Source organism: Leuciscus leuciscus (assembly GCF_965113295.1).
Source record: "Leuciscus leuciscus genome assembly, chromosome: 1".
Classification (NCBI taxonomy): domain Eukaryota; kingdom Metazoa; phylum Chordata; class Actinopteri; order Cypriniformes; family Leuciscidae; genus Leuciscus; species Leuciscus leuciscus.
The window spans coordinates 65,986,620-66,014,447 of NC_138725.1; the positions used below are offsets into that span (position 1 = coordinate 65,986,620).

General features: G+C 40.3%; 2 protein-coding genes across 6 annotated transcripts in view; one reads left to right on the top strand and one right to left on the bottom strand.

Annotated features, from left to right (window-relative positions):
• Positions 1-294: 294 nt before the first annotated feature.
• The window catches only part of LOC309481201 (immunoglobulin lambda-1 light chain-like), a 38,993-nt gene continuing 11,459 nt past the window's right edge, over positions 295-27,828 (bottom strand). The window contains exons 1-4 of one of the 3 annotated variants that reach the window (XM_082146032.1): positions 20,394-20,540; positions 19,978-20,310; positions 1,923-1,952; positions 295-831 (exon numbers count right to left, since the gene is read on the bottom strand). In XM_082146032.1, coding sequence (XP_082002158.1) covers positions 506-831; positions 1,923-1,952; positions 19,978-20,310; positions 20,394-20,502 — 798 coding nt within the window. In that variant the 5' untranslated portion in view covers positions 20,503-20,540 and the 3' untranslated portion in view covers positions 295-505. Of the gene's footprint in view, positions 832-1,922; positions 1,953-5,542; positions 5,876-5,955; positions 6,081-19,977; positions 20,311-20,393; positions 20,541-27,828 lie in introns of those variants that run through there. The other 2 variants (XM_082146033.1, XM_082146034.1) reach the window with 2 other exon arrangements.
• LOC309481110 (uncharacterized protein) lies at positions 3,095-20,009 on the top strand. 3 transcript variants are annotated; one of them, XM_082145922.1, is made up of 4 exons: positions 3,173-3,646; positions 3,768-4,050; positions 4,146-5,515; positions 19,944-20,009. In XM_082145922.1, exons 1-3 carry the CDS (start codon positions 3,312-3,314, stop codon positions 4,794-4,796), a joined length of 1,269 nt encoding a protein of 422 aa, XP_082002048.1. In that variant the 5' UTR covers positions 3,173-3,311; the 3' UTR covers positions 4,797-5,515; positions 19,944-20,009. The 3 variants fall into 3 exon arrangements, 1 of the variants encoding a protein (XP_082002048.1); XR_014199901.1 differs by lacking the exons at positions 3,173-3,646; positions 3,768-4,050 and adding an exon at positions 3,095-3,163 and having other exon boundaries at positions 5,416-5,515; XR_014199902.1 differs by lacking the exon at positions 3,768-4,050 and having other exon boundaries at positions 3,173-3,688; positions 4,148-5,515.

The following is a 27,828-nucleotide window of genomic DNA, read 5'->3' on the forward strand; positions in this document are numbered from 1 at the left end:
CAGTCATGTGATCGTCTCCATATTCAGACGACATTCATCTCTGCTGTGCTCTGAACAAATGATATTTACTAGCAGTAACACTAGTTTAATTTGCTCTTTCCACTGAAGATCTGAGGTTTCATATATTTTAAAACTGAAGACATGGTTTATTTGAGTATTTACACAATGATACTACTTTTATTATTCATTCTTCCATTGATCGTAGAAGTGAAAACTGACTTAGTAAGGAAGTAGTTCATACATTTTGAATGGTTAAATGCTTAATTTCCCTACAAAAAAACAATAAGAAAACTGTTTGTTCAACATGCGGTTTATTAAACAGGTTGTAAATCATCTTACATCATTAAAGCCAAAATATTGTCTGCAGAAAATGACACAGTTCAGGCTACTAAGTTACATTCTTGAACTATTTTTAATATATATTCATGATTTCTATTCCACTACGTCAGAAGATATTATCACTCGCTATCATAATCACTCAAACAACACATCAGATCCTCTGAGTTTAGTCGCTGCATTCAGATTTCTTGATGCTTGTGCTGGTGATTTTTGAGGCAACAGACGCTTCACATGTCAGATCTTGGTCTTTGTCCCACTCTGAGCTCTCAATGGTTAAATAACTGCTCATCTTGAATTTCTGATCAGGCTGCTGTTCAGCAGAGCCGGTGAAGACGCCTGTAGTAACAGAGTTCCCGTTCACAAGCCAGCGCACATCAGCAAAAGCCACAGACATGTGATTGATCAGACACACCAGAGTGACTTTACTGGAGCTGATCAGATCTTCTCTGGATGGACGGAGGATGTTCAGCACAGGAGGAGCAACATCAGCATCTGCATCTGCATCAACACAAATCACCATTAACATGAACAAACATCTGCATCAGCATCAACACAAATCACCATTAACATGGACAAACATCTGCATCAGCATCAACACAAATCACCATTAACATGGACAAACATCTGCATCAGCATCAACACAAATCACCATTAACATGGACAAACATCTGCATCAACATCAACACAAATCACCATTAACATGGACAAACATCTGCATCTCAGACACACATCTGACATATTGAACTCTGACTACATTTAAACTTCGAAAACTTCACACATCACCATGTTAACAATTAATCTTTCCTCACATCATTAAATAAATAATAAAATTATTCAAAATTTAAAACATGCATCTCAATGTCTTTATTGACTTGCAACACAAAAGTTAAATAGTGCATGTATGTCGGTAGTTTGTTGGATTGTTATTTTCTACATCAAGATTTTAGGTTGAAATGTGAATATATTTGTCACACAGTGTATATTTTAGATGCTGACACTATATTTTCTACCATTTGAATCATCTTCATGCCTTCACTAGCTCATTTTCAACTGTCCTACAGCGTGACTTAAGGCACAAATTGAGTAATACACTAATTCATAAAAGCTTCATGTATAATAATTATATATAAAAAAAAAAACATTTAGCAAAACAGTTTTAGATGTAATACAGCACGTCACACCGCAGGTCAACTTCTCATGTGTTGTTTCACAGATACTGTACATTATTTCGATTTTTTTTAAATACATCAAATTAAACAAAGTAGATGCTTGTTCTTAAACCACAACATGAAAAGTCTGTTCTATAATAATAATAATAATAATAATAATAATCATTATTCTTAATTGAATAAAAAATACAACCAGATAAAAACACAGATGAAAGTTAAAGCTGCAGTGAAAGTCTTGTCAGTGTATTTCAGGACTGTTCACTGGAGGTGTTTGATAAAACTGTCTCTGACTGAATTCATATTTAACTAAATTAACTACAATAATGAGTTTATATTTCTATAATGAAGTTTAGACTATATTTAATACAGTGAAAAGATTTTAAATATTGAAAATACAGTGTAAAGATCACTTACCAGTCACAATGAGTTTTGTTCCTTGTCCGAATACCACAGTGACACATTTCATATGTTCAGTCGTACAAAAACCTCCTCAGTCTGTGAAGAGACACAAACAGAAGTGAAACACTCACTCAACCTCGGCTGACTGTGTCCTTTACACATTTATTTCATGGAGAAATGTTTCAGATTCAAACACAAACACATTTATGTTGCTGTTTTAGTCTTCATATTTGCTGTATTTGACGGCTGTGTATTTGTGGCACGTGTACAGTTCAGTGACAGGATCACACCACAGGAATAAGTCCTGCAGAGATGCTGTTGGGACGTAAACTGCGTTCCACTCTTGATCCATTGCATCCAGACTTGCAACAGAAGGTACGAGACAAACAAAGTAAACAAAAGCAGTATCATGACAACAAATGGCAAGTTAGGGGTTTTCAAGTTGGTGATGCTGTTTTGACAAGGAACTTTAGTTATGGACCCAAGTGGACTCCTGGGTTCATTGCTAGGGTGACGGGCCCTCTCTCGTACCCGGTCATGCTCACAGCTGGCAAAATAGTGCGTAGACACGTGGATCAAATTCTCTCTCAGGAGGAGGAGAGTTCAGAGTCAAGAGACTGTGTGTAGATGTTTCCTTGGACAGTGTGTAGTGGGACTGACTCCGTTTGGACCGGGAAAAAAAACAATACATAGTCCTGATTCGCTCAGCATTCACAATGTCATTTTTAACACTGGAACTAAAGATACAAAGAAAAGAAAAAAGAAAGTATTTTATGACATGTTGCGATGGAACTTGTCGAACATCCAAAACAATGCTGTGTTCTGCGCTAAATTCAAAGTCAAACACAACTCTCTTCATTAAAGCTCTTCAAGTGATTTAGTGTCGTGATGTCAAGAAACAAGTTCATAAGAAGCTGTTTTTATGCAGTTTTTTTAGCATGAGGAATTTCTAGCTTTAAGACACGAGATAAAGTGTTTGTGTTTCATCATTCATTAATTGCTTTGTTATTATTGTTTATTTGTAGATGAGATTGCATGATTATTTGCAGCCAAAGATGAGAGTAATCTGTTGTGAACACTGAGTGAATTCACTTTAGGAAGGAGACGCCGTTTGTCGGGTGTTTCAAACGAAAGTGAACAACTGAATCCATCACATACTGTAAGTCTGTTAGTGAAGGGAACATGCTATGGTCACTTCAAGAAAGTGTGTCTTTACACCTGAGGACCAGAGATGAGAAACTGCTGTAGCTTCAGAAGTCCTGGAATACAGAACATTCACGAGTTTGTGTGCCCATATAATCTTAGCGTAAGTGGTAAACGGATTTGGCTTGCTGTCCGCTATAGAGGGGCTCAGAGAGGACATTCTCCTCCAGCTCCGATCGCCCCCTATTACACAGGCCAAATATGGTACAAATGGAGGAGAAGGAGAGGAGGAGGGATGCCGAAAGAACTAACCGAGGAAGACGTGTTGGTCAAAGGAATGGCAAGGGACAGGCACCACTTCTGAGAGGTGGTCGTGGGCCTCGTTTTAGAGGTGTGGGGGAACGTAGTAGAGGACAAGGCCACGGACCAAGACAGCGGCAGCAACAGCATAGAGTGTCCAATGAAATTCGGGCAATAGTTGTAGACCATTTCATAAATCATGGCATGACAATGACTGAGGCGGCTACAATGATACAACCAAACCTCAGAAGGTCAACTGTGGCCTCAATAATCAGAACTTTCCGCAATGAGAACCGGTAAGTTATCAGCATGCACTAAACATTATGTTACTCTCAATTGTCAAGTGACTGCATACCAATGTGTATCACAGAATAGGTGATGTGACCAAGTGTCTTCTTACTCTAATGTTCCCTGTAGAATTGTGACCAGGCCAAATAGTGGAGGCAGAGGCAAAATTCTAACTGACCAACAAGAGCAGGCTGTGGTCGATTTGGTTCGGGCCAGAAATGATATTCGTCTTACAGAAATTCGCCAGCATATCTTGGACAATGAAGACATGTTCAACAATGTGGGGTCCATAAGTTTGCCGACTATTGCACGCATACTGAAAAGGCACCAGGTATCTATAAAACATCTATACCGTGTGCCTTTCGAAAGAAATGCAGACAGAGTGAAGCAAATGAGGACTGAGTATGTTCAGGTAAGTTCAGTTTCAAGATGGCTGTTATAAAAACATTCCCAAAAATTCTACATTGTACAGTAATCTCTAAACCTCTTTCCAAAATGTATTTTTAGAGGGTGATGGAGCTGGATGCTGATGACGACCATCACAAATTCATATATTTGGATGAGGCAGGTTTTAATCTGGCCAAGACAAGGAGGAGAGGTCGGAATTTCATTGGCCAGCGGGCAACCATCCAAGTACCTGGACAACGTGGGGCCAACATTACCATGTGTGCAGCTATATCAGAAGATGGTGTGGTGGGACGCAGACCTCATATTGGACCATATAATGCAGCTCTCCTTGTCACCTTTCTTGATGACCTCGATCAGGTTTGTAGAGCTGAAGGTGTGACTTATGTCATTGTGTGGGACAATGTCAGGTTCCATCATGCTCATGTGGTGCAAGCATGGTTTCAGGCCCATGCACAATTTACCATCCTGTGTTTACCCCCATACTCTCCCTACCTTAACCCGATTGAGGAATTTTTCTCTGCATGGAGATGTAAGGTTCATGATAGGCACCCTCATGAACAAGTCACTCTTCTCCAGGCCATGTATGACGCCTGCAATGACATCACAGCAGACCAGTGTCAGGCCTGGATTCGCCATGCCCGAAGGTTTTTTCCAAGATGTTTGGCTAATGAAAACATCCATTGTGATGTAGATGAGAACCTGTGGCCAAATCCACCACACAGAGTTGATGACAATGTAGAAGTACAGTAATCACTCCTGTTTTGTTTCTTACAGTGCAAGCAAGTTGAGGAACACTGCATTTGATGTTTTACACTACTGTCTTTTCTTTTCTATTTCATAGCTAATTATTTTTGCTTTGATTCAAATAAACCCATGTTGTGATTGTACTGTAGTGTTTTTCATCAATATATTACAAACTTTGGTCAATGATTCCACTGTGTCTGTAGTATTATCTCTACTACTGCAGTACTTTTACAGAGATGTATTTACTGTACATGTAGTACCATAATGAAACCTATATCACCTATTTTGTTCTACAATATTTAATGATTGTATGAACAATGACACTTGTGGTTGTGACACACAATCGGTTGCTTGTGTGTGTGATCTATAGTTATGTTTCAATGGTATTTAAATTTGTTTTTTGAACCAATGATTGTGCAAATGCACGATTTCTTTAAAGATGTGAATGCACAATGCAATGTTTTGAACATTAGACAGCCTGTGTTACAAGTGATAACCGTTTTGTGTCTAGAGTTTTGAAAAATTACATCAAGGTTCTGAAAATAGTAGCAAAGTGATTATAAAAAAACTGTAACTTATGTTGATAAACATATTTTTCTAAAGAATTACTTACAGGACAGAATAGTAACGTTTTAGTTAGTAAATTAGGTTAATCATCATGGATCAGAGAAGTGAAGTAGTGCTCTTATCATCTGTTGTCTAAAAGCAGAAGTGAATGTGAGCAGGTTTTTGTCATGGTGTGAATCACTGTGATACGTACTCTTTAGCAGAGCCGTCCCATGTGTTACAGTAATACACTGCAGAATCACCAACATCCACATTATTGATGATCAGACTATAATCTGATTTAGATGAATGTGTTGATGTGAATTTAGGAGCGGAGAAACCAGATCCATATGATGGAGACTGAGAGCTCGAGCCATGATAAAAGACTAACACATATTGAGGAACTCCTCCTGGAGTCTGTTTGTACCATCTAGCACCAGAATCAGTTACTGTCCCCAGATTACAGTCCAGTTTAGCTGTTTCTCCTTTATTGACTGTGATTAATGGACTCTGAGTCACTACAGTCACTCCACTGACACCTGCAGAATAAACACATCCTTTATATGAGATTGTGTGTCAAAACACTTTAAATCTGACATCAGAAATGATGAAAACTTACAGGTCAGAAGAGTAAAGAAAGCACAGAATATTGTGATCATCTTGTGATTTGGTCCGTGTGACGTGTAAAGATGAGCAGTGCTGTAGAATAATGCTGAGATGATCAGAGAGAGAAACTTTAAGTCAGTCAAGATCTCTGAGAGGGAGGAGCCACTGAAAGACCCGCTCACATCGTACAATAGACATGCCCACATCATACAATAGACACGCCCACATCTGACAAATTACACATGAGCTTCTCACTTCATCACTGAGGAAAATGTGTTCAAGTTTTTCTCAATGGTTTTGACACATTTCTGAAAACTCAGATCACTGCTCTCAAAACAATAAACACAGTGAACACATTACACATTATAATCAGCCCGTTCTCATCCCAAGGCGTCATATACTGATGCTTTTGACATTTCGTCTACATCTGACGCACATGTCACCCTTTAGCGTCAATATGAGAAGCAGATAAATATGGTCCAGAAGGCGCCTCCTAGCGGTCTAACCCTAACCCTACCCCAGACCTAAACCTACCCATAATCTGCGTCTCATATTGATGCTAAAGGGTGCCATGTGCGTCAAACTTCTCAAATGTTTTTACTGTTCACATATCCAACCAAAAATGTTATGTATCTGAAAAAAAAAAAAAAAAAAAAAAATGCAGCTCTTTTTATTGAATTTACAAAAATCACAAACATTTACGTACCATTTTTCCAAACACAGCAAACAAAACTATAATTTGTCATATTCTCAATTGCACATTGAGGCCAGCTAGTGAGAGCTGTGCAGTAAAACCTCACTCCTCTGATCTCAAGAGACTCGCTACACGGTTACACATGGAATGATTTCAGTTCCCAAACTAGTATCTGCCGGGTTCATAGAGTTTTTTTAAATGCTAAAACTGGTACTTGAGGCCCACTTAGCGAAACCATTCACTCATGTACCTAATCCTCAGACCATGTCTGCAAAACACTTATACAGAAATTAATCACTTAGAAAACTCAATGTTTTGAGATACAATACATTTTTGACCCTTGCATTTCTGTTTATTTTGTAAATATTTACTGAACTGCATACAAGTTAAGTCATCTTTATTTCTGTAGATTGTTTTAAAGGAGCTTCACAAAAGTAACAAATTCAAATTCTGCTGTAAAGCTCTAACAAGGCAATGGTGTCATGATTCAGCTCAAGTTCAGTGTTGATTCAGTTAATTTCAATAACTGTAAAGTTGATCAATTGTGCATACATGCCGTATATATAGTGTATTTGTGCACATATCCGTGTGACAAACTCCTGTACACTCCACTGCGCACTGAAACAGCAAAAGACACAAGAGAGTAGTGGTTTACATTAGAGGTCGACCGATAGTGGATTTTACCGATAACGATAGCTAGGTTGGGCCATACTTGCCGATAACCGATTAATCAACCGATAGTTTTTAAAATTGATACTGGATAAAAACAAACATAACACTCCAAGTAAAACAGTGCTGAACTTTATTATAAAAATAATAAAACTGTATTGAACCATGAAAACATGCTAAATGAAATAAATATATAATATGAATATATATTGAAGTCAATAAAAGACATTCATTCAAACTGAAACAAAAAGTAATACTCTAAATAACAAATAAAACCAGTTACATTCAAAATGTAACTATTAAACTGTTATTTTTCAAGCCAACTTAATGAATAAAAAAGTAACAAAATTTGATCTGTATAATATTTGAGCAATACAATTGCACCTTGATCATTCATGTTAGTTTGATAGTGCATTAACTATGGTTAACAAATAAAAACCTTAATTTAAAAATGTATTAGTACATGTTAATTAACAAATAATGAACAATCCTTATACAGAAGTTATTAACCTTAGTTAATGTTACATATGGAATTTTATTGTAAGTGTTATCATTTCATATAAATCCAAACAGTCATGCTTAAATATCTACAATGCCAGAGCATTGAAATGACATAAATATTAAATGTATAGTCTCACACTTTTGCTTCTATTTTATAAACACTTGATGATTATCTAATCAAAATAACAAAACATGTATTAAAGTGATGACGAAAAAATAACCGAAATCGAATGCTTTTCTGATTTGTTTATATGTTTCTGTCGGCTGTATTAACATATCAGTTTGCTATCTTACGTCTCTAGCTTTAAATATGCAACTTCTCTGCATATTAAATGCATAAAAGTGACCAGCTCGATATAAACTAATGCAAATAGATGGTAACAATTGTGACATTAAACATTCGGGTCGGACTTACGTTTATTTTTGTCAGTGTTTTAACCGCTTGAGGTAATACTAATGTTAGCGTCCTCTCAGCCTCGAAGGCAAACAAACATACTGTTGCGCTGTTCTTTCTCTACTAATGCAGCATTTAGTCAACAAATTAATCACTTTATAATGATATGACAAAATGTACTGTATACATAGGGTACCTTTTAGCTGTCGGTGCTTTAAACGCGCATCTGATGTCAGCGCTCTCCACGCAGCGTGTGCTCTCAGTGCAGCACGCAGAATCACGTGTCGAAATAAACAACACGAGGCATCAGCGATAGTTTTTATTACACCTGTAGAGGCCGCTCTTGTACTGCAAGATGCTAGCAGACCCTTCTCAGCTCTCTCTTACTGTGTAATGAATGACAGCGCGCGCTTCTCAGCCGCTCCAGCAACGGACGCAACCAGGAAAAACTATCGGTATGTATTTTTGCCGATAACGATAGTTCCACCAATCAACTATCGGTGCCGATTAATCGGCAAAACCGATGAATCGGTCGACCTCTAGTTTACATGTTACACACCTGTGTGTAGTTTCATGTGTATGTTGCCAATCCTTTAATGGTTTGTGTATAGAGTTACCATGCAAAAACACAGTTTTTAGAAGAGTTAAATAATTTTGTGTTGGCTTTTGCAAGAGATGTTTGACGTTTTGCATCTTGTGTGCATGTCTTTGATTTTGTGTGTAGAGTTTTGAGAAATGGATCCATAGTTTCAGTAATTGTGTACTGTAAGAACATGACTGTGAAATTCACTTTAGAGTAAAACTCACTCATTTGGCAGTTTATTTATTCATTTTGATTATTAGACAGGACTGTGTAGTGATTGACAGGAAAGAAGGGAATGGGATCAGCAAAGGACCTCGAGGCAGGAATCAAACTCAGGTCACCAGAGGCACAATTGCACTATATGTCAGTGTGCTAAACACTAGGCTATCGGCACCAACTTGTTCTTAATGTTTAAGTGTTGTTTAGTTATACTGTTTCAGCCCAAATTAATTGATAAATAAAATAAGCATATCACATGATTTGAATATGAATATCCATTTGTCTTCAGTCAAAGTTAAACAGCTCATCATCATAACAAGCTTTATTCTTCACTTATTGCTAGATGTGTTGAAAACAATAAAATGTGCTTCCTGTATTCTCTATTCAGGGTGAAAATGTAATTGATTTAGTCTATTTAAATGCACTAATTGCCTGGCCACCCAGCTGCCAGTATACTGTGTATTCCTTCTCTATATACATAATAGGTTACTGTGATTTTCTACAGTACATAATTAGTTATTGTGTTTTCTACAGTATGTTGGAATTAATGTGATTTTCTACAGTAAATAATTAGTTATTGTGTTTTCTACAGTATGTTGGAATTAATGTGATTTTCTACAGTACATAATTAGTTATTGTGTTTTCTACAGTACATTGGAAGTTAATGTGATTTTCTACAGTACATAATTAGTTATTGTGTTTTCTACAGTATGTTGGAATTAATGTGATTTTCTACAGTAAATAATTAGTTATTGTGTTTTCTACAGTACATTGGAAGTTACTGCGACTCTCACAGTGCTTTCATTACTGCAATGTTTGACTGAATCTTCAGTATTCTACTGTAAACATGTATACAGTAATTTCCTGTGCACAAACAGTGTTTTTTTTACAGTGTGTATAAGAATTTTTAAAAACGTACTCGGTTACTAACGTAACCTCGGTTCTCTCTAGAGAGGAAACGAGTACTGCGTAATATCTTACGCTAGGGGAAATCTCTTTTCCGCGAGATACTGAAGCCAAAAAATTATCCTTAATTTTGAAATAATGTAAAACGCGTTGCGGCAGCATGCAGACATAGGCGAGACAGCTCGCGCGCCTATTGGCTGCCCTGCGGCAACTACAGCAGCCTATCGATAAGGCCCTATCGTCCCGCCGAAACGGGCGTGGCCTGGGGCTATAAATATAGCATCGAAAGGCTAGCTTACCGGTTTTTCATCGCCGGAGCGAACCGGAGCGTGCGCAGGCACGGCAAGATACGCAGTACTCGTTTCCTCTCTAGAGAGAACCGAGGTTACGTTAGTAACCGAGTACGTTCTCTTACGAGAGGTACTCTCGTACTGCGTAATATCTTACGCTAGGGGAAACAGTGTAAAACGCCGTGCATGCTATGATCCAGCACCAAAGTCCCAAGGGCAGGTGCCCGGGCTCATGTAGTACATGATCATAAGTGACTCACAGAGAGCCCAGGAAGAGTGGCTAGAATAGCATCATTCCTGTAATGCAGCATCCTATAAGAACAGTTATAGTGATGGTATTTACTCAGTCAGGGCGACCCCGGCCTGGACTGATGAATATAGTGGGTCTTACACATTGCCCATAGAGCTGCGCGATCTAAACGAGCGTTGCTCGCGCTATTTTGGTATTCTGGGCCGGACGTACTCGGGGCAGACAGTACCGATTTCTAGACTGAAAACAGCTTAGCTTGCAGAGCGGGAACCTCTAGGTTATAAAACCTTATAAATGTAGACGGGGAGGCCCAGCCTGCCGCCATACAGATATCTTGCAAGGCAATCCCACTAGACCAAGCCCACGACGAGGCCACGCCTCTCGTGGAGTGCGCTCTGACACCCAATGGGCACTGCAAGCCCTTAGAGGTGTAAGCCAGCGCTATAGCATCGACTATCCATCTGGATAGGCTCTGTTTCGAAACGGCGAGTCCCTTAGAACGTCCGTAGAGTGAAACAAAGAGCTGCTCCGTCTGTCTGAAAACAGACGTGCGGGACACATAAGCCCTTAGCGCCCTGACTGGGCAAAGGAAGCTGGCGTCCTTCTCCTCGTTAGAGACCGGCAGGGCAGACAGGGAAATTACCTGGGCCCTGAACGGTGTATTGAGGGATTTTGGGACGTACCCGTGCCTTGGTTTGAGTATGACTTTCGAGTCATTTGGCCCAAACTCCATACACGTCGCGCTCACTGAGAGCGCTTGTAAGTCCCCTATGCGCTTCACTGAAGCGAGAGCCAGAAGAAACACCGTTTTGAAAGACAAGTGTTTGATATCTACTGACTGGATAGGCTCAAATGGGGCACCCTTCATGGCCTCCAAGACCGTAGAAAGGTCCCATATGGGGACTGAGGGAGGTCTGGGAGGATTTAACCTCTTAGCTCCTCTAAGGAACCGAATGACCAGATCGTTCCTTCCTAGTGACTGACCAAGCGTTGGTTTGGAAAACGCTGCTATAGCCGCCACATAGACTTTGAGCGTGGATGGGGCTCTGCCTTCATCCAGTAGCTCTTGTAGGAAGGAGAGAACCTCCGTCACTCCACAGTCCAGGGGTGAAAAGCCGCGTGCTGTGCACCAGCTGGAGAACACTGACCATTTTGAGGAATAGAGCCGTCTCGTAGAGGGAGCTCTAGCCTGCATGATCGTGTTTAACACTCCCTCTGGGATATCAGAGGGTACCCGTTGATGGCCCACGCATGTAGGGACCAAAGCTCCGGGCGAGGATGCCAGATCGAGCCCCTGGCTTGAGAGAGGAGGTCCCTCCTCACTGGTATTGGCCATGGGGCAGTGCTCGTCAGCTGCATAAGAACTGGGAACCAAGCCTGGTTCTTCCAGAACGGAGCAACCAGTAACACTGAGCATCTGCTTTCCCTGATCCGCTCTAATACCTGAGGTATGAGCGTGATGGGGGGAAAGGCATAGAGCGGGCAGCGGGGCCAGACGTGGGCCAGCGCATCCCTGCTCTTTGAGTAAAATTCCGGGCAGTGAGCGTTTTCTTGAGACGCAAACAGGTCTATCTTTGCTCTGCCGAATGTCTGCCACAGCAGTTGGACTGTCTGCGGATGCAGTGACCATTCTCCTGCTGGAACATTGTTCCTGGACAGTCTGTCTGGTCCCACATTCAGGTGGCCAGGCACATGCGCTGCTCTGAGCGAGCGCAAATTGTGCTGAGCCCATACCAGGAGGCGTTTCGCTAACCTGTATAGGTTTCGGGATGTGATGCCTCCCTGGCGATTTATGTAGGCTACCACTGACATGTTGTCCGAGCGGACCAAGACGTGGTGTCCTGCTATTTGGGGACGAAAGCGCCTCAGCGCGTTGTCGACTGCCATCATTTCCAGGCAGTTTATGTGCAGAAGCTTTTCCCGTTCTGACCACTGGCCAAAAAACGGTCTGCCCTCGAGCAGTGCTCCCCATCCCGAGGTGGAGGCGTCCGTGGACACCACCTTCACACTCGAGGAAGTCCCCAGGCTTACACCTGACTGGTACCAGTCGGTCGCTCTCCAGGGTATCAGTGCTGAGACGCATTCCTGATCGACCTTGAGACGAAAGAGACCTGAAGTCCATGCTCGACGCGGTACTTGCGCTTGTAGCCAGAACTGCAGTGGGCGCATGCGAAGCAGACCCAGCTGGAGAACTGTGGATGCTGCTGCCATGAGACCGAGCATCCTTTGAAACTTCTTTAGCGGGACTATAGTGCCGCGGCGGAAGGTTTCTGTCATGCGCTGAATAGTCAATCTGCGCTGTAGCGATATTTGAGCTGTCATTGACAGCGAGTCCAGTTCTGTGCCCAGGAAAGATATTCTCTGACTGGGAGACAGTGAACTTTTCGCCCAGTTGACTTTGAGACCCAGATTCTCGAGATGTTCGAGTAAAATGGTTCTGTGTTCTATGAGCTCCGTATGTGACTGAGCTAGAACCAGCCAATCGTCCAAGTAGTTCAAAACTCGCATTCCCCGAAGTTTCAGGGGAGCGAGGGCTGCGTCCATGCACTTCGTGAATGTACGGGGTGCTAGGGACAGGCCAAACGGTAGGACTGTGTATTGATAAGCCTGGCCCTCGAAGGCGAATCTCAAAAATCGCCTGTGACGTGACGCTATTTGTATTTGGAAATACGCGTCTTTCAGATCTATTGACACAAACCAGTCCCCGTGGCGAATTTGCGCGAGGATTTTCTTGGTTGTGAGCATTCTGAACCTGCGTTTTGAAAGCGCTACGTTCAGTTGTCTCAGATCTAGAATGGGTCTGAGACCCCCGTCTTTTTTCGGAACCAGAAAATATCTGCTGTATAGCCCCCCTTCGCTCTGAGCTTGAGATAAAGGCTCTATTGCCCCTTTGCTCAACAGCTTCGCAATTTCGGTACGAAGTACACTTGCTACTTCCTTTTCTACCGTGGTTTCGACTCGCACCGCACAACGGCGGGGACGTCGAGCGAACTGTAGCGAATAGCCTCTTTTTATAATGTTCAGCACCCATTCTGATACACCGGGAAGCTTTGCCCACGCATGTGCGTGCATAGCTAAGGGTTGAATGAGATTGGAGCTCTGGTCGTGACATAGTGGCGACCGGGGAGCTTCGGTATGCTGTATTATAGACACCGCATTTGCAGCGCTCGAGGCGGGGAGTGTTTTGATCACAGCGGGCGGTTCGCCCGCGCTCGGCTCTCTCACGGCAGGTAGCTGAGAGACGGCGAGCGTGGGGGAAACCGAGGGATTCGTCATGTCTGTGAGTGAATGTGGGCGCAGGACAGCGGGCACATTTGCACTGAAAACACCATCGACCTGAGTCGGTTGTATGTGTGTTGGTTTCGTTTTTACAGAAACCAAGAGACATGCAGCGTGTAGTGTTTGTGGGCACTGGGACGTGGGCACGTTCACTACATTCTGTGCGCAATCGACATGAGTCGATTTTATGTGCGCGAGCCCTGTGGGGCGGGCTGTGTCTGTGTGTAGGAATGGGCACTGGGCAGTGGGCATTTTTACTACACTCATAACACCGTCGGCCGTGGCCGGAATACCAGAAAATATGCTCTTTACAGGATTTATCTGGGTCGCCGTGAAAACGGCGTTTGTGTACAGGCAAGCGGGTAATGCAACCGACTTGTTTACTGCAGAGTACACTGGAACAGTCGCATGTAATGGAACTGGACGAGCGGGAAGTTTTGGTGGAAACCCGGCCGCAGCGGGGCTTGAACACCGTCGTTTTCCTAAGCTGGCTAGGAAGACTTTGAGGCCTCGGGCTTCATCTCAACCTTCGGCCGAGTCCCACGCTGTGGGGGGCGGCGGCCGGCAGAGCGAGAGCGTGGTCTCTGGTCCCGGGCCTGTCGACGCTGTGAAGCGGCGGCGGGGGGCGGTGGCTGCGAGCTGCGAGCAGACGGCTGTTTAGAGCGGCCTGATGCGGAGCTAGAGCGCTTTGGCAAAAAGTGCTTCATGGCCTGCGACGTCTTTTGTACCTCAGCGAATCTGTCCGCGAAATCTTTGACGGACGATCCAAAGAGGCCAGTAGCAGAAACGGGGGCGTCGAGGAACACAGAGCGCTCCGAGTCCGGCATTTCTGAAAGCGTCAGCCAGAGGTGTCTCTCAGCAACGGTGAGAGAGGCCATGTTCCGCCCTATGGCCTGTGCAGCGGATTTCGTAGCGCGGAGTGCGAGGTCCGTAGCGCTCCTTAAATCCGCCACGTTGATTGCTTCCGTGCCTTCCTCGTCCAGCTTTCGGAGAAGGTTAGCTTGGAAGATCTGGAGAGTGGCCATAGTGTGTAGCGCTGATGCAGCCTGCCCAGCGGCGGTGTAAGCGCGACTGTGCAGGGTGGAAGTAGCGCGGCAGGCTTTTGAAGGTAGCGCCGTCTTAGTCCGCCGTCCAGCAGAGGGCGGGCAAAGATGGGCTGCTACCGCCTCCTCCACTAGAGGGAGAGCGAGGTATCCTCTGTCTTTGGCACCGTCCACCACGGAGAATGCCGCCGAAGCAGAGGAACGTAGCCTGGCTGAAAAAGGGGCGCTCCAAGACTTTGCCAGTTCTTCATGAAGCTCAGGAAGAAACGGGGCGGGTCTTGAGGGCGTGGAAACGCGGTCCCCTTGCAGAAAACAGCCGTCCAGACGGTTGCGTGTAGGCTCGGCGGGCGCGGACCACTCGAGGCCGAGGCTCTCTGTGGCCTGTGTGAGCAGACGCATCAGCTCAGCTTCAATGCTGGCCCGTTTTCCTGACGACTCGCGGGCAGAAGAAGGGGCGAGGTCCACAGAGCTCGCCCAATCCTCGCTGTCCGAAGCCAGGATAGAGCAGTTGTCCTCCTCGAAAACTGCCGCTTCTTCCTTGTCATCTCCGGCGGAAGCGGCGGCCAGCGGCGGCCACTGTCCGGGAGTGAGAGACTCGAGAGAAGCAGACGGCGAAGCTGGCAGGCGCACCGGCGAGCTTTTCTCGGTGGGAGGCTCAGGGATCCGCTGAGCACGGCGCTTTTTACGGCGCGGCGTCGAAGCGGGGGGTGCAGGCTCGTGGAAAGTTGCCATGCGAGTCCTCAGAGTCGCCATAGGCATAAGCTCGCAGTGAGGGCATCCGCCGTCAGCGAGCGCTAGAGCCGCATGTCCTTCACCCAGGCAGGAAACGCAGATGACATGGCGGTCCCCGTCGCTGAGTGGGGCTCGGCACGAGCCACAGGATGGACGAGACATCTTGAAAAAGACGCTCTGCTCTTTTAGAAAGGGAGTGTGAGTCGCGACGGCGAACACACACAAAGCAATGAAAGGATATAACGCCGGATAGCGTAGCAGGAACGGTGGTTGAAGGCGGCGCGGCCAGCGACTCCAGGTACCGAACTCGTCCCGCTGAAATGCTGTTTCCACGGCGCGGCTTCTTCTCTCTGGATCCAGCGATGCGTGAGCTCCGCTGAAGAGATGAAAAATCGGTAAGCTAGCCTTTCGATGCTATATTTATAGCCCCAGGCCACGCCCGTTTCGGCGGGACGTGACGTATGGGGCGCGAAGCGCCCCCATTGGTGATGACGTCACGATAGGGCCTTATCGATAGGCTGCTGCAGTTGCCGCAGGGCAGCCAATAGGCGCGCGAGCTGTCTCGCCTATGTCTGCATGCTGCCGCAACGCGTTTTACATTATTTCAAAATTAAGGATAATTTTTTGGCTTCAGTATCTCGCGGAAAAGAGATTTCCCCTAGCGTAAGATATTACGCAGTACGAGAGTACCTCTCGTAAGAGAACTATAATACACACATAACTGGAAATGCATTTTTTTTTCTAAATGTTTACACAGCTATCAGAATTACATTACAGTTTTTCTGAATTGCTAAAACACATTTCTCAAAACCATCACCCGCTTTCTTAAAACCTGTCGTAGATTTTTCCCTAAACCTAACTAACTGGGTTGTCTCCAATCGACATTCCCTTTCTATTCTACCTCTTTAATCTAACTCACCTGCTGTGCAGCAGAAATTGACAGACAGACTTCAGCAAATGTCCTTTGAGTTCTTTATTTACAGCCAGGAGAGTACTCGAGCAATTCTCAGAAAATCTCCCCCAAGAAGAAGCAAGGCCGGAGGATCTCAGACAAATTCCATTGAGAATCCCACCAGCTAACTCGAATACAACAGTTTTTATAGAATAGGGAGGTATGGCAAAATTATATGAATTTGACTGGTTCTTCATAGACAAACCCTTCTGTTACTAGGTAAAGCAAACTTTGTTTTAATGATTACTTCATTGTTAATCACAAGGTTCAAATTTAGTCATCTGTCTAGTTTCATTTCCCAAATGTGTTATTTTTACACTCACACAACCAAAGTCAAAGGGGTATGGCAACACAACATACAACATTCAAAAACACAGGACAGAATGTTTTAGTACATTGTGTTTCAAAGTGTTATCATGTTAGGCCTGAAAAAGGAAGTAAGGTTAGATGTTAGAGACATGGTTAGTTTGATATACAGTTTACTATTTTATCTATTAAAAATCCACCACAAACCTTAAACACAAAACTAAATCTTCAAACTACATTCATAGAACATCTGAGGTTTCTGGCTAAATCAAACAATTGCCTCAAAACCAAAATCCAATAATGTTTTCAGATCACACTCACAGTGAGTCAATATTAAAAACACTACAGATCATTCATTAGACACAACATAAAAAAATGGAGAATACAGAATCCAAATCATGCAGTTACAGAAAAAAATATATTGTAACAGTAAAAAAGCATCACGTCTTCATGTTGGTCCGGCCTGAGGATTTGTCCACATCACAGGCAATGTCGTTTCTTGCAGGGCAAAGGGAAACATCTTCTAGTGTGATGGATCCAGTCTTGACAACACTGTCCACACCTTGCTCTTTCTCGTCCTCTTCCTCCTCGTCCACCACCTCTTACACATACTCTTCCTCCTCTCCTTTTCGTATCAACATTCAGTGCACCTGTGAACTCTGAACTGGCTTATTTTGTACAGTTGGTTTGATCACATCATTAGAAATAAGTGTGAACATTTTTGATTTATTGTGTGTAAATGATGACAACAACAAAAATATGGGGGTGATATTTGATGCTCATTTAACATTTGTTCCTTATGTTCAGAACATTGTCAAGACATAATTTTATCATCTTAAAAATAGTGCCAGATTGCGTCCTATGTGTGTAATTCCCGGTGGCTGAAAAGTTCATTAACATCTTTGTGTTTCCCCGCATTGATTATTGCAATGCTTTGCTGGCCGAGGATTCAAAAGATAAATTACAGTTGGTTAAGCCTCTCGAATCTTGTCTGGAAACCGGACACGGGATCACATCACTCCTGTCTTGGAGTCTCTACACGGCTCCCTGTCAGATTCTGTGTTGATTTTAAAATTCTCATGTTTACTTTTAAGGTTTTGTATGGATTGACACCTCATTATCTCTCTGAGCTTTTAACCCCTTAAACACCAGTGCGTGATCTCCACTCCTCAGAAGCTGGACTTGTAATTATTCTGTTTACTCGCTTAAAATCTATGGGTGATAGGGCTTTTTCATCAATTTTTTAGGGTAGCTTTTATCTGATTATTTTGAAATTATTATATTTTTCTATTTATTTGTTGAACTTTTGATATGTTTTTATTTGGTGTTTTTCTCTTTGTCTGTATTCCACTTTCATTAATGCATCGTTTGTATAATTGTATGTTTTATTTGATCTCATTCTTGTGAAGCGCTTTGAGATGCTACTTTTAAAGGCGCTATAGAAAATAAAGTTAATTATTATTATTATAACGGTGTTTTAATTTTGTTCAACTTTTGCCTGCCTGTGTTTAGCGTTCTGAAAAACAAGTATGAGATGAAGAGGAGAGAGTTTCAGAAAAAGAGAGGGAATAGGAAGAGTAGAATGGGGGAAAGGAGACGATGAAGAGATGAGAGAGGAGGACATTGGTGTTGTGGAAAGAATAAGAGTAGAAATTGTAAAAAGACAAAAGGAAGGGAAGAAAGAGGAGTGAAGAGACATGTACAGACTTTAAAATTAAATGGAAATCATCCTAATTATCCATATAATAAATCATGCATTCTTCGTGAGAGAAGCTGGAACAGATCCAAAGTGTTTATATGACATCCCACGTCTATATTTATGAGTATTGTACTATAGTATTGAGAGTGTACATTTGTAGTTTTAGGAGAGGAGAATCCAGATCCATATTCAGGAGAGCTTCAGCCATGGTAAGACTCCAGCTCCAAACAGGACAAAAAAACATCATAAAATCACCATAAGAGGTGAGTTAACTTAAATTGGAGAATATAGATCGTAGGCTTTGTTATGCCCGCCTCTCATGTCTCCAGTGTCACTGTAGTTGAGTTGTCGCTGTAGCCGTTCCTGTTAAAGTCTCCTGGCAGTTGCGTCGACGTCGAACGCTCGATGAAAGCTTTTAGTGGAACATTTGTGAAGGCATTCTAACATCCTGATGTTCGTTGATCCGTGGATTTGACCTTCCACAGCTCACACGTTTTTCCTTAACTTGGTTTACTTTTTGTGTAATTATGATTGTGTTTTCATTTTGTTATCTCTGTTTTGTGGTTTTGGTTTGACCAGTTTGAATCGGGCCGATTTCGTAGTGCGTCCTCTATCTACAAGTCATTCTCTTGGTGTGACTTTGTTTATTGCCAGTGAGGTAGGGCGTTGTTACTCAATTATCAACTGATGTTGTCATTTATGGTAGGCCCATGTTGTTCTCTTTTTTTCTCTTATGTTGAATGAGTGATTGATTATTGTACAGTCAAATTCATTTGTACCGGACCCATTCATTTTTCTGTGTTCTTCTAGTTTGAGCCAAGGCTGAGTGCGCTGAGGGGGAGTCTAGTCACCAGTTTGGAGCGCAGGGTTGAGCACCTCTTCCTATTTGTTTGCTGTGCACACATGTGGTTGAGAGCATGATTTCTTTCAGCTAGTTTGCCATCCCTTGTAGCAGTATTTTTTTGTAATTATTTTTTTGTTATACGTATCTTTTGGTGGGGAAGGTACAACATTTCTTTAGTTTTGTGAAGTTGGTTTTTGGCTTGATTTGACCTTCTCATTAAAGATGTCTGGAGAAATGCTCTTTTTAGCCTTGTGAGTTTGATTATGATTTGATTATGATGATTCTGGTTTGATTCATTTATCTATTTGTTTCATTTTTATTTTTTTTATAAAATGTATTTCTTTGTTAAATTGGACAACATGTCTCTGTCTTTTCATTGTACCACCGAACCTGTGTTCAAATTTTACTGTTCAAATTTTGCATTAAATTTTCCTCACTGTTAAATAAACGAATATGAAATAAAAGTAAATACATAAATGTCCAACATGCCTCTATGGTGACCAGTCCATCTCTAAAGTTACACTTGATATAAATGATTTAAATATACTAATGTAACAGTAAACTGTACAAACCGGACATACTGTAAATTGAATTCAAGAACAAGTGAGACGTGTGTAAAAGCAGAAGTGAATGTGAGCAGTGAGGAGGTTTTTGTCATGGTGTGAATCACTGTGATACGAACTCACTAGCAGAGCTGTCATATGTGCCACAGTAATACACTGCAGAATCACCAACATCCACATTACTGATGATCAGACTATAGTCAATATTTGACTGAGCTCTAGATGTGAAGCGGCTGGATGTAAAACCATCACCATATTGGTCAGGAGAGCTGTGTGAATGATGGAATCTCAACACATACTGAGGAGCTTCATTTGGACTCTGTTTATACCAGCTGACATAATTACCATCATACTTTTCAATGTTACAATCCATAGTCACAGATTTGCCTTTTTGTTCTGTCAGCACAGAGGGTTTCTGTGTGACCACTTTCACAGATCTGACACCTGAAAAATGATAATCAATACAATTAATTGCCTCAACTTTGACAGCCCTGAGAGAACAACATGTTTGTAGTGAAATAACTTACATGACAGAAGAGTGAGGAGAGTGAAGTAGAAAATGATCAGCATCTTCCCTGTGAAGCAGTTTGAGTTTAGTGGAGAGATGAAGAGAATAAGAGAGACTGAGAGACTCATATATGAGGAAGAGAAACTCTGAAAGAGTGACGATCACTGGAGTTCAGCCAATCATTTCATCCAGAAACTGCTTTAATATTCTCACTTACTTCACATATAAAAAAAATAATAAATAAATAGCATCCTAATGTTTCCTCCATTCCTGTGAAATGAATGTTAGTTTAATAGAAATTCTCTAAGAGGTGATGTATGAAATCAAATTTATAGACTGAAACTAAAATTTAAATTGCACAATATATATATACATCCATATACTGTATATATATCATTTATAATTTCAAACGACACTACTGAATATTAAAATTAAATTTGTTCACTAAATCATTTAAACTCAGCACAGGATTTCAAGACAAGAATTTCATTCACTTAGAAGACCTGTTTCAATTTTTAATTGACTGACATTTGTTCAGGTAAGAATTCATGAAAATATATTGTTCATGATTGCGGTTTGTCTCGTGAGAACCTGCAGGTCAGTAAAACTCGTCTGTTTCTCTCCATCATGAGTGTAAACAGAAAAAATGTGTTTCATAATGAAATGCACTTTACTACAGTTTTGTCTTTCTCTCTTCTGTAATTCCACACTTCAGCTGAGTTTCCTGGTTTTTCAGTCCCAGGTCCAACATTAGGCAGTCCCAGGTCCAACATTAGGCAGTCCCAGGTCCAACATTAGGCAGTCCCAGGTCCAACATTAGGCAGTCCCAGGTCCAACAAAAACTGCGAGCACTGAGCTGAAACATCTCTACGCACCATCATCTTGAAAAGCAGTCCACACTTCAGCTGAGTTTCCTGGTTTGCTGTGATACTGCATTAGTCAAACTGATCTGCTCTTATAACAGAACGATTACAGGAGTTTTGAACAGATTTGTCCACTATTAGCTGTTAGAGAATATGTGTGATGAATGAACATGATGTTTAACCATTCCTGACTATTTGATCAGATTTCCAAATATTAAAGTCACCAAGAAATCAAAATGGACAATTCTTATTTTTTTTATGAAATATTGCAGTATTTATTATAAATCACTTATCCAAGCACTCATTATTTTTAAATGTATGTTCCCTGATTGTCAATTAAAGAAATATATATTGATATTATGCAGTAAAAGTTATAAATGAGTAAGATATGTGATGAAAAATAAAGCACTGATTAGATATCACCAAATCATGTTAATTACAATGTGGTTTTGTGTTTATGGAATATATTTCTCTGTGATCTGTGCACCCGGTGACTTCTTCACAGACTAAGTTTGTGTGTTTCAGTTCTGAAAGAGCTCAGAGGAACATCATGATTTGCATAAAGCTGAAATTATGAGGCACATTGTGCAGGTGTATCCTGAGAGAGAGTCATGCATGTCTATGAAAGAAAATGCAAACAAATGCATTGCCAAAGATCTTTAATTGCAGAACCAAAACCAAAAATTAAATTATATACTCGTGTTAAGTCTCATTTATGGCATCATACAATTCAATATGAAAAGAAATAAAGAAGAAGAAAAAAACATCTGTTATTTTCATTCAGACAATATTTCAATAACACTGTGAGTTTTTGATACTTTTCTTAGTGAATTTTGAGCCCACTGACACTTGACATGAGAAATCCACATTATCGGTCCAGTCCGAGGAGTCGATGGTCAGAGAGCTGCTCATTTTGAAGGTTTTGTCTTGTTGTTTCTCAGTAGCACTGCTCCAAACTCCATCTGTAACAGAGCGTCCATTGACTGTCCAGCTGACATGAACCAGAGCTACAGAAATATCCTCAGCCAGACACACAAGTGTAGCTTTACTCTCCTTCAGAGCCTCAGTGTCACGGAATACTAAACGAGAGACGAGGATTCAAGTGCAAAGGAGATTTAATAAAAAAACACAGACGAAGTACAAAACTCAGAACTAAGGTATCCAACAGACAGGAACATCAAGGACAGGTAACTCAGACAACGAACCAGCACAGGACTTCTTCTTCTTCTATCTTTTAATGGCGGTTGGCAAACAACTTTTAAGTGTGCATTACCGCCACCTTCTGATATGGAGTGTGGATCACAATAACCTTTTCTCACTACCCTTTATAGAACTAAATAAATACATACATACATACATAAATAACACCAATAAATAACTTCATAAATACCTAAAAACATTATTAATATTCATACATTATTATTATTATTAAATACAACTTTCTAAGACAACTAAACTCATATCCTTCTACTAATCCCTGTTTTATTCATAAACACAAATATCGCTCTATACCCTACATGCCCTGAATTCATTTGTAATATTTCCTTCATTTCAAATCTAATTTTTTCTTTTCTAAAACATTCTTTCAGCCTAATCCTTTCCTCCTTATACCTATGACAATTAATAATTACATGTTCTACTGTTTCATTAATATTACAGACCTCACACATCCCAGTTTCATGTTTCCCTATTATTTTAAGCGTACTATTTAATCCAGTATGCCCAAATCTCATTCTCGAAATAATATCCTCTTCCCTTTTAATCCTGTTACTTTCTCTCATATCTCCTACCCTCTTCTGGATACTGTAGTACATTCTCGCTTTTATTTCTATATTCCACTCCTCTTGCCACTTCTTTCTCATTTCTACTTTGATTATGCTTTTAACTTCCGCCTTACTATAACTTATTACCATATCTATCTCTGTTTTTTTGGTAGCATTTTTGGCATACTTGTCTGCCAATTCATTTCCTTCTACTCCTATATGGGCTGGAATCCAGATGAATTTTACTACAACTCCTACTCTATTAATTCTATAAACAGCTTGGGCTATCTCCAATAAAATATCCTGTCTTGCTTCTGATTGCATGTTCTTAATACTGGTTAACGCACTGCTTGAATCTGACCCTATTAGCACTTCCCTTAACATACTATTTTCAACCCACTCAAGGGCTAAGAGAATGGCCAGCATTTCTCCTGTAAACACTGACATTTTATCATTTACTCTCTTATTTAACATAACATTCACTTCTGGTATAATGAACGCAGCTCCTACTCTATTATCCTCTGTTTTTGATGCATCTGTATATATCTTAGTAAACTTAGAATAATTCTCCTCTATATATCTACTAACCTGATTCCTATCAATACTATTCTTTTTCCACTCTAAAAGGTGCAAATCTACCTCTAATTCCCAGCACAGGACTTCTTCTTCTTCTTCTTCTGATTCTTGGCAGATGACTATTTTATAGTATACCGCCACCAACTGTACAGGAGTGTGTAATACCATGAACGTCATAGAATCTAGGTTTCTATTAAGGATGGCTGAAGCGAAACAGTCGTTCCGAAGCTTTGCGAAATCCCGCAGATGTGTCGAAACACTGATCCGAAGCGTGATTCGAAACACCCATGTCACGTGACTATGACCAAACGAAGCCTCGAAGTGTTTCACTAGTGTTTCATCAGGTGTGGTCCGCCGAATCTGCGTTTGATTGACACGGTCGGGAACAGACCACACAATCGCACATCTGTATAAAAGTGAAATAAACGCATTTTGACCTCGTGGGTTTTTGTGAGAGGAGTTTGATTTTGAGATAGCGGATTTTTGGTGATATAGTGACATAGTGCGATTTGATTAGTTATAGGCAATTTAGACTTACATTTAAATTTACACAACACATTGACTGATAGGCTAGAGACAGACAGAGTATACATATAGTGACACATTAATAGATACATAGATATAAATATATATAGACAGCTAGATTAATAGATAGATACATATATAGATAGATTACAGATACATATATAAATACATATATTATAGATCGATACATATATAGATACATAGATTATAGATACATATCTAGATACATAGATCGATTCATATATAGATAGATTTGGATGGATAGATAAAATGGAGGCTCCCCAGAAGAGATGCCGTACATCTGTGGTGTGGGAGCATTTCCATTTAGAAACCCCAAATAAAGTGAGATGTGTGTATTGTGATCGGCAGCTAGCCTACTGCAACAATACATCATCCATGATGCGCCATTTGACAAGCAACAAGTGTCCCTTGTGAGAGGATTTTTTCAAAGGCTGGAGAAATTATCTGTAAAAAAAGAAGTAGGCTAAGTCCTTCCACAGCAGATAAATTAATATTTTTGAATAAAAATCTCTAAAAAAGTGAGACATTGTGGCTTGATTTCTTTTATTAATATTCATTTTTCATGACCAAAATAACATTATGCACAGTGAGGAGCCTATAGGTTACAAGCTTCACATATTAGAACATTATAATAATAAAAAAACAACAAATTTTTTTAATGGCTCGTCAAGGTTGTTTCAGATCAACACCTGCAAGTGACCACTAGGTGTCACCGTTGAGACGGGTGTCGGATTGATTCGAAGCCTCGAAACAATATGGCACATTTGGTTCAACTGTTTCATTGGTTCACGAGGCCTCGATTTTGCCATCACTAGTTTCTATTAATTTAAAAAAAAAAAAAAAAAAAAAAAAAAAAAAATTATATAGGCCAATTATACCCTTTTCATTAAACCAGTATTATTAAGATAAATAAATAAAGCTTTAAGTCTCTCCCTTGTCATGCCCCAGCACAGGACTACAAACACAGGGAGGCTAAATAGGGGAACAAACAAAGGAGGGAAACAAGAAGGACAGGTGGGACAAATTAACCAATAATTAGATAACAAGATGGGAGGGGCTAGACAATAAACAGGAGAGCACATGGCACAAAACAACAAACACCCATGTGCAGCTCAAGACAGGACAGACATGTGACACTCAGTGGACGGAGGCAAGAGTGTCAGAACAGGAGGAGCCAGAGGAAAGTCTGGAGAAAACAGGCAGGGAATTCATGACAACAAGACATAATATAATATAATATAATATAATATAATATAATATAATATAATATAATATAATATAATATAATATAATATAATATAATATAAATGTATCACAACTTGTGTAAATGGGTCAGTTAAAGGATACCATTGCATATGCAAATAAAATACAAGACAATATTGAATTTAACCTTGAATCTGACTCTACAAAGTCATGTCACCTTCATTTCTAATGCATTATTAACAATATGGACTGTTTCAAAGCAGCTTTACAGTGATAAAGAACAGAGCATTACTGGTTTGAGGCAACATGAGGGTAAATATCAAGCCTTTAAAAAACTATTTTAATATTATTAACCCATCAACTTGAGTTCAGACTTTAAAAATCATTATTAAGGTGAATTTTTAAATAATCTAATATATTTATAGAGGAAATAAAATCTCAAGAACAATTTTTTTTTTTTAAGTAAATCAATATATACATTTTTTTTATCGTATAATTTGACCTTTATTTTTGCAATAATAAAAAGTGACTGAACAGAATTGAAAGAGTAAAGTTTACTCACCGATCACATTCAGTTTTGTTCCTTGGCCGAATACCACTGTGATACAAGTCACATCTTCACTCGTACAAAAACCTCCTGAGTTTCAGAGGCGAGAGACACAGAACTGAAACATTCACTCAAGCTCAGATTATAAACCACAACTCTCTTCATTAAAACTCTTACAGTCATTAAGTGTCGTGATGTCAAGAAACCAGTTCATAAGCAGCTGTTTTTATGCAGGTGTTTAAAGTTTTTGTTTTTCATATTTTTCACCAGTTGCTGCCATTCATTTTTTGCTTTGTTATTATTATTGTTCATTTGTAGATGAGATTGCAAGATTATTTGCAGCCAAAGATGAGAGTAATCTGTTGTGAACTCTGTGAATTCACTTTGGGAAGGAGAAGCCATTGAACAACTGAATCCATCACATACTGTAAGTCTGTTAGTGAAGGGAACATGCTATGGTCACTTCAAGAAAGTGTGTCTTTACACCTGAGGACCAGAGATGAGAAACTGCTGTAGCTTCAGAAGACCTGGAATACAACATTTAACACTATCCTGTTATACATGTATGTGTTATTTATTTTTATTTTTTTTTATTTGGAGCTCTTGATAAAAATATTGGTAACACTTTCTGTGAAGTCTATGCTTATAATGAATTATAGATCCATTTATACTTTTTTAAGTATTACTATTCTATAAATATATTTATAAAGACTCATTAAGACCTACACTGCATTATAAAAACAGTTAAAGTTTTTTTTTTTTTTTTTTTTTTGAATGGGACAATGCATACGAATGAACATAGCTTTTCTGCGACGTACATATGCAGCCCGTTCTCATACCCAAAACGTCACTTTTTCGTCACTTTCAACCATGCTTCAATATCCGACGCACAAAGCACCCTTTAGCGTCCATATGAGACGCATAACCCTATATGGAAGGCCAAGAGGGCCAAAACGTGTGAAACTGTCGTGTAAACAGTAATTACGCGTAAATGACGTGTTAACACGTAAATTGCGTGTTAACGCGTAAATTGTATGCTGGCACATTGGAAACCATGGAACTTTACTGGCTGGTATGGCTATCTAAGCACAAATAACAAACAAATCCTGTAAATTGCAGGATTAAATCTAAAATAAAATTTGAATAATGTCTTTAAAAATGAACAACACTCAACATTTAAAACAATACATATCCTAACACAATAAAAAGCATGCAACTGTGTGAATCAGAAAGTTGGAGGGGGGTTAATAGACCACTTACTGATATTTAGTTTTTCCTCAATCAAACTTCTTTAAATGAATAGTTGCTTTAAAATCAATTAACACAACATACAAAAAACACCCTTCTGTTGATGAAACAGTTCAGTATTCACTGCACAATGAAGCACTGCAGTCTATTAATGCATTTATTAAAAGTAGCCTAAATGTATATCATCAGAGCTATTCTCTTTGATTTTAGGCTATAACATATTCAGCTATAGACACACAAATACACTAATGAAATGCATGTTTTTAATATTTTTAATAATTAATAGTGCATATTGTTTTTCTAAATGGAACCATCCCTACACCCAAAGAGCACAAAGAGGTAACACCCCGTGCAGCACTTTTTGCATTCCTTGTATTAATGAAAATGCATGTTGTGAGAAAGCCCTACGCCCCCTGGGTGTTTGGTATTATACAGCGATCAGCCAGGTGTGGACATGCAAAATCGGCAGCTAAGTTACAAATCAGACCGACTGGTCTGTTATCCAACCACGTATATGTTTTTTCTCAGTGCGTAATGAATAGGGGTGAGTTTTCGTATATATTTCGTCTTTGTTATTGATATTGTTCTGAATGTCGAGATTTGCTCGTAAAATGAACGCATTTTAAACTGCGTTACAAAGTGAAACCAAACCGTTTTCATATCAGACTTTGAGCTCGAAAATGATTGTAATTAGATTAGATTATAAAA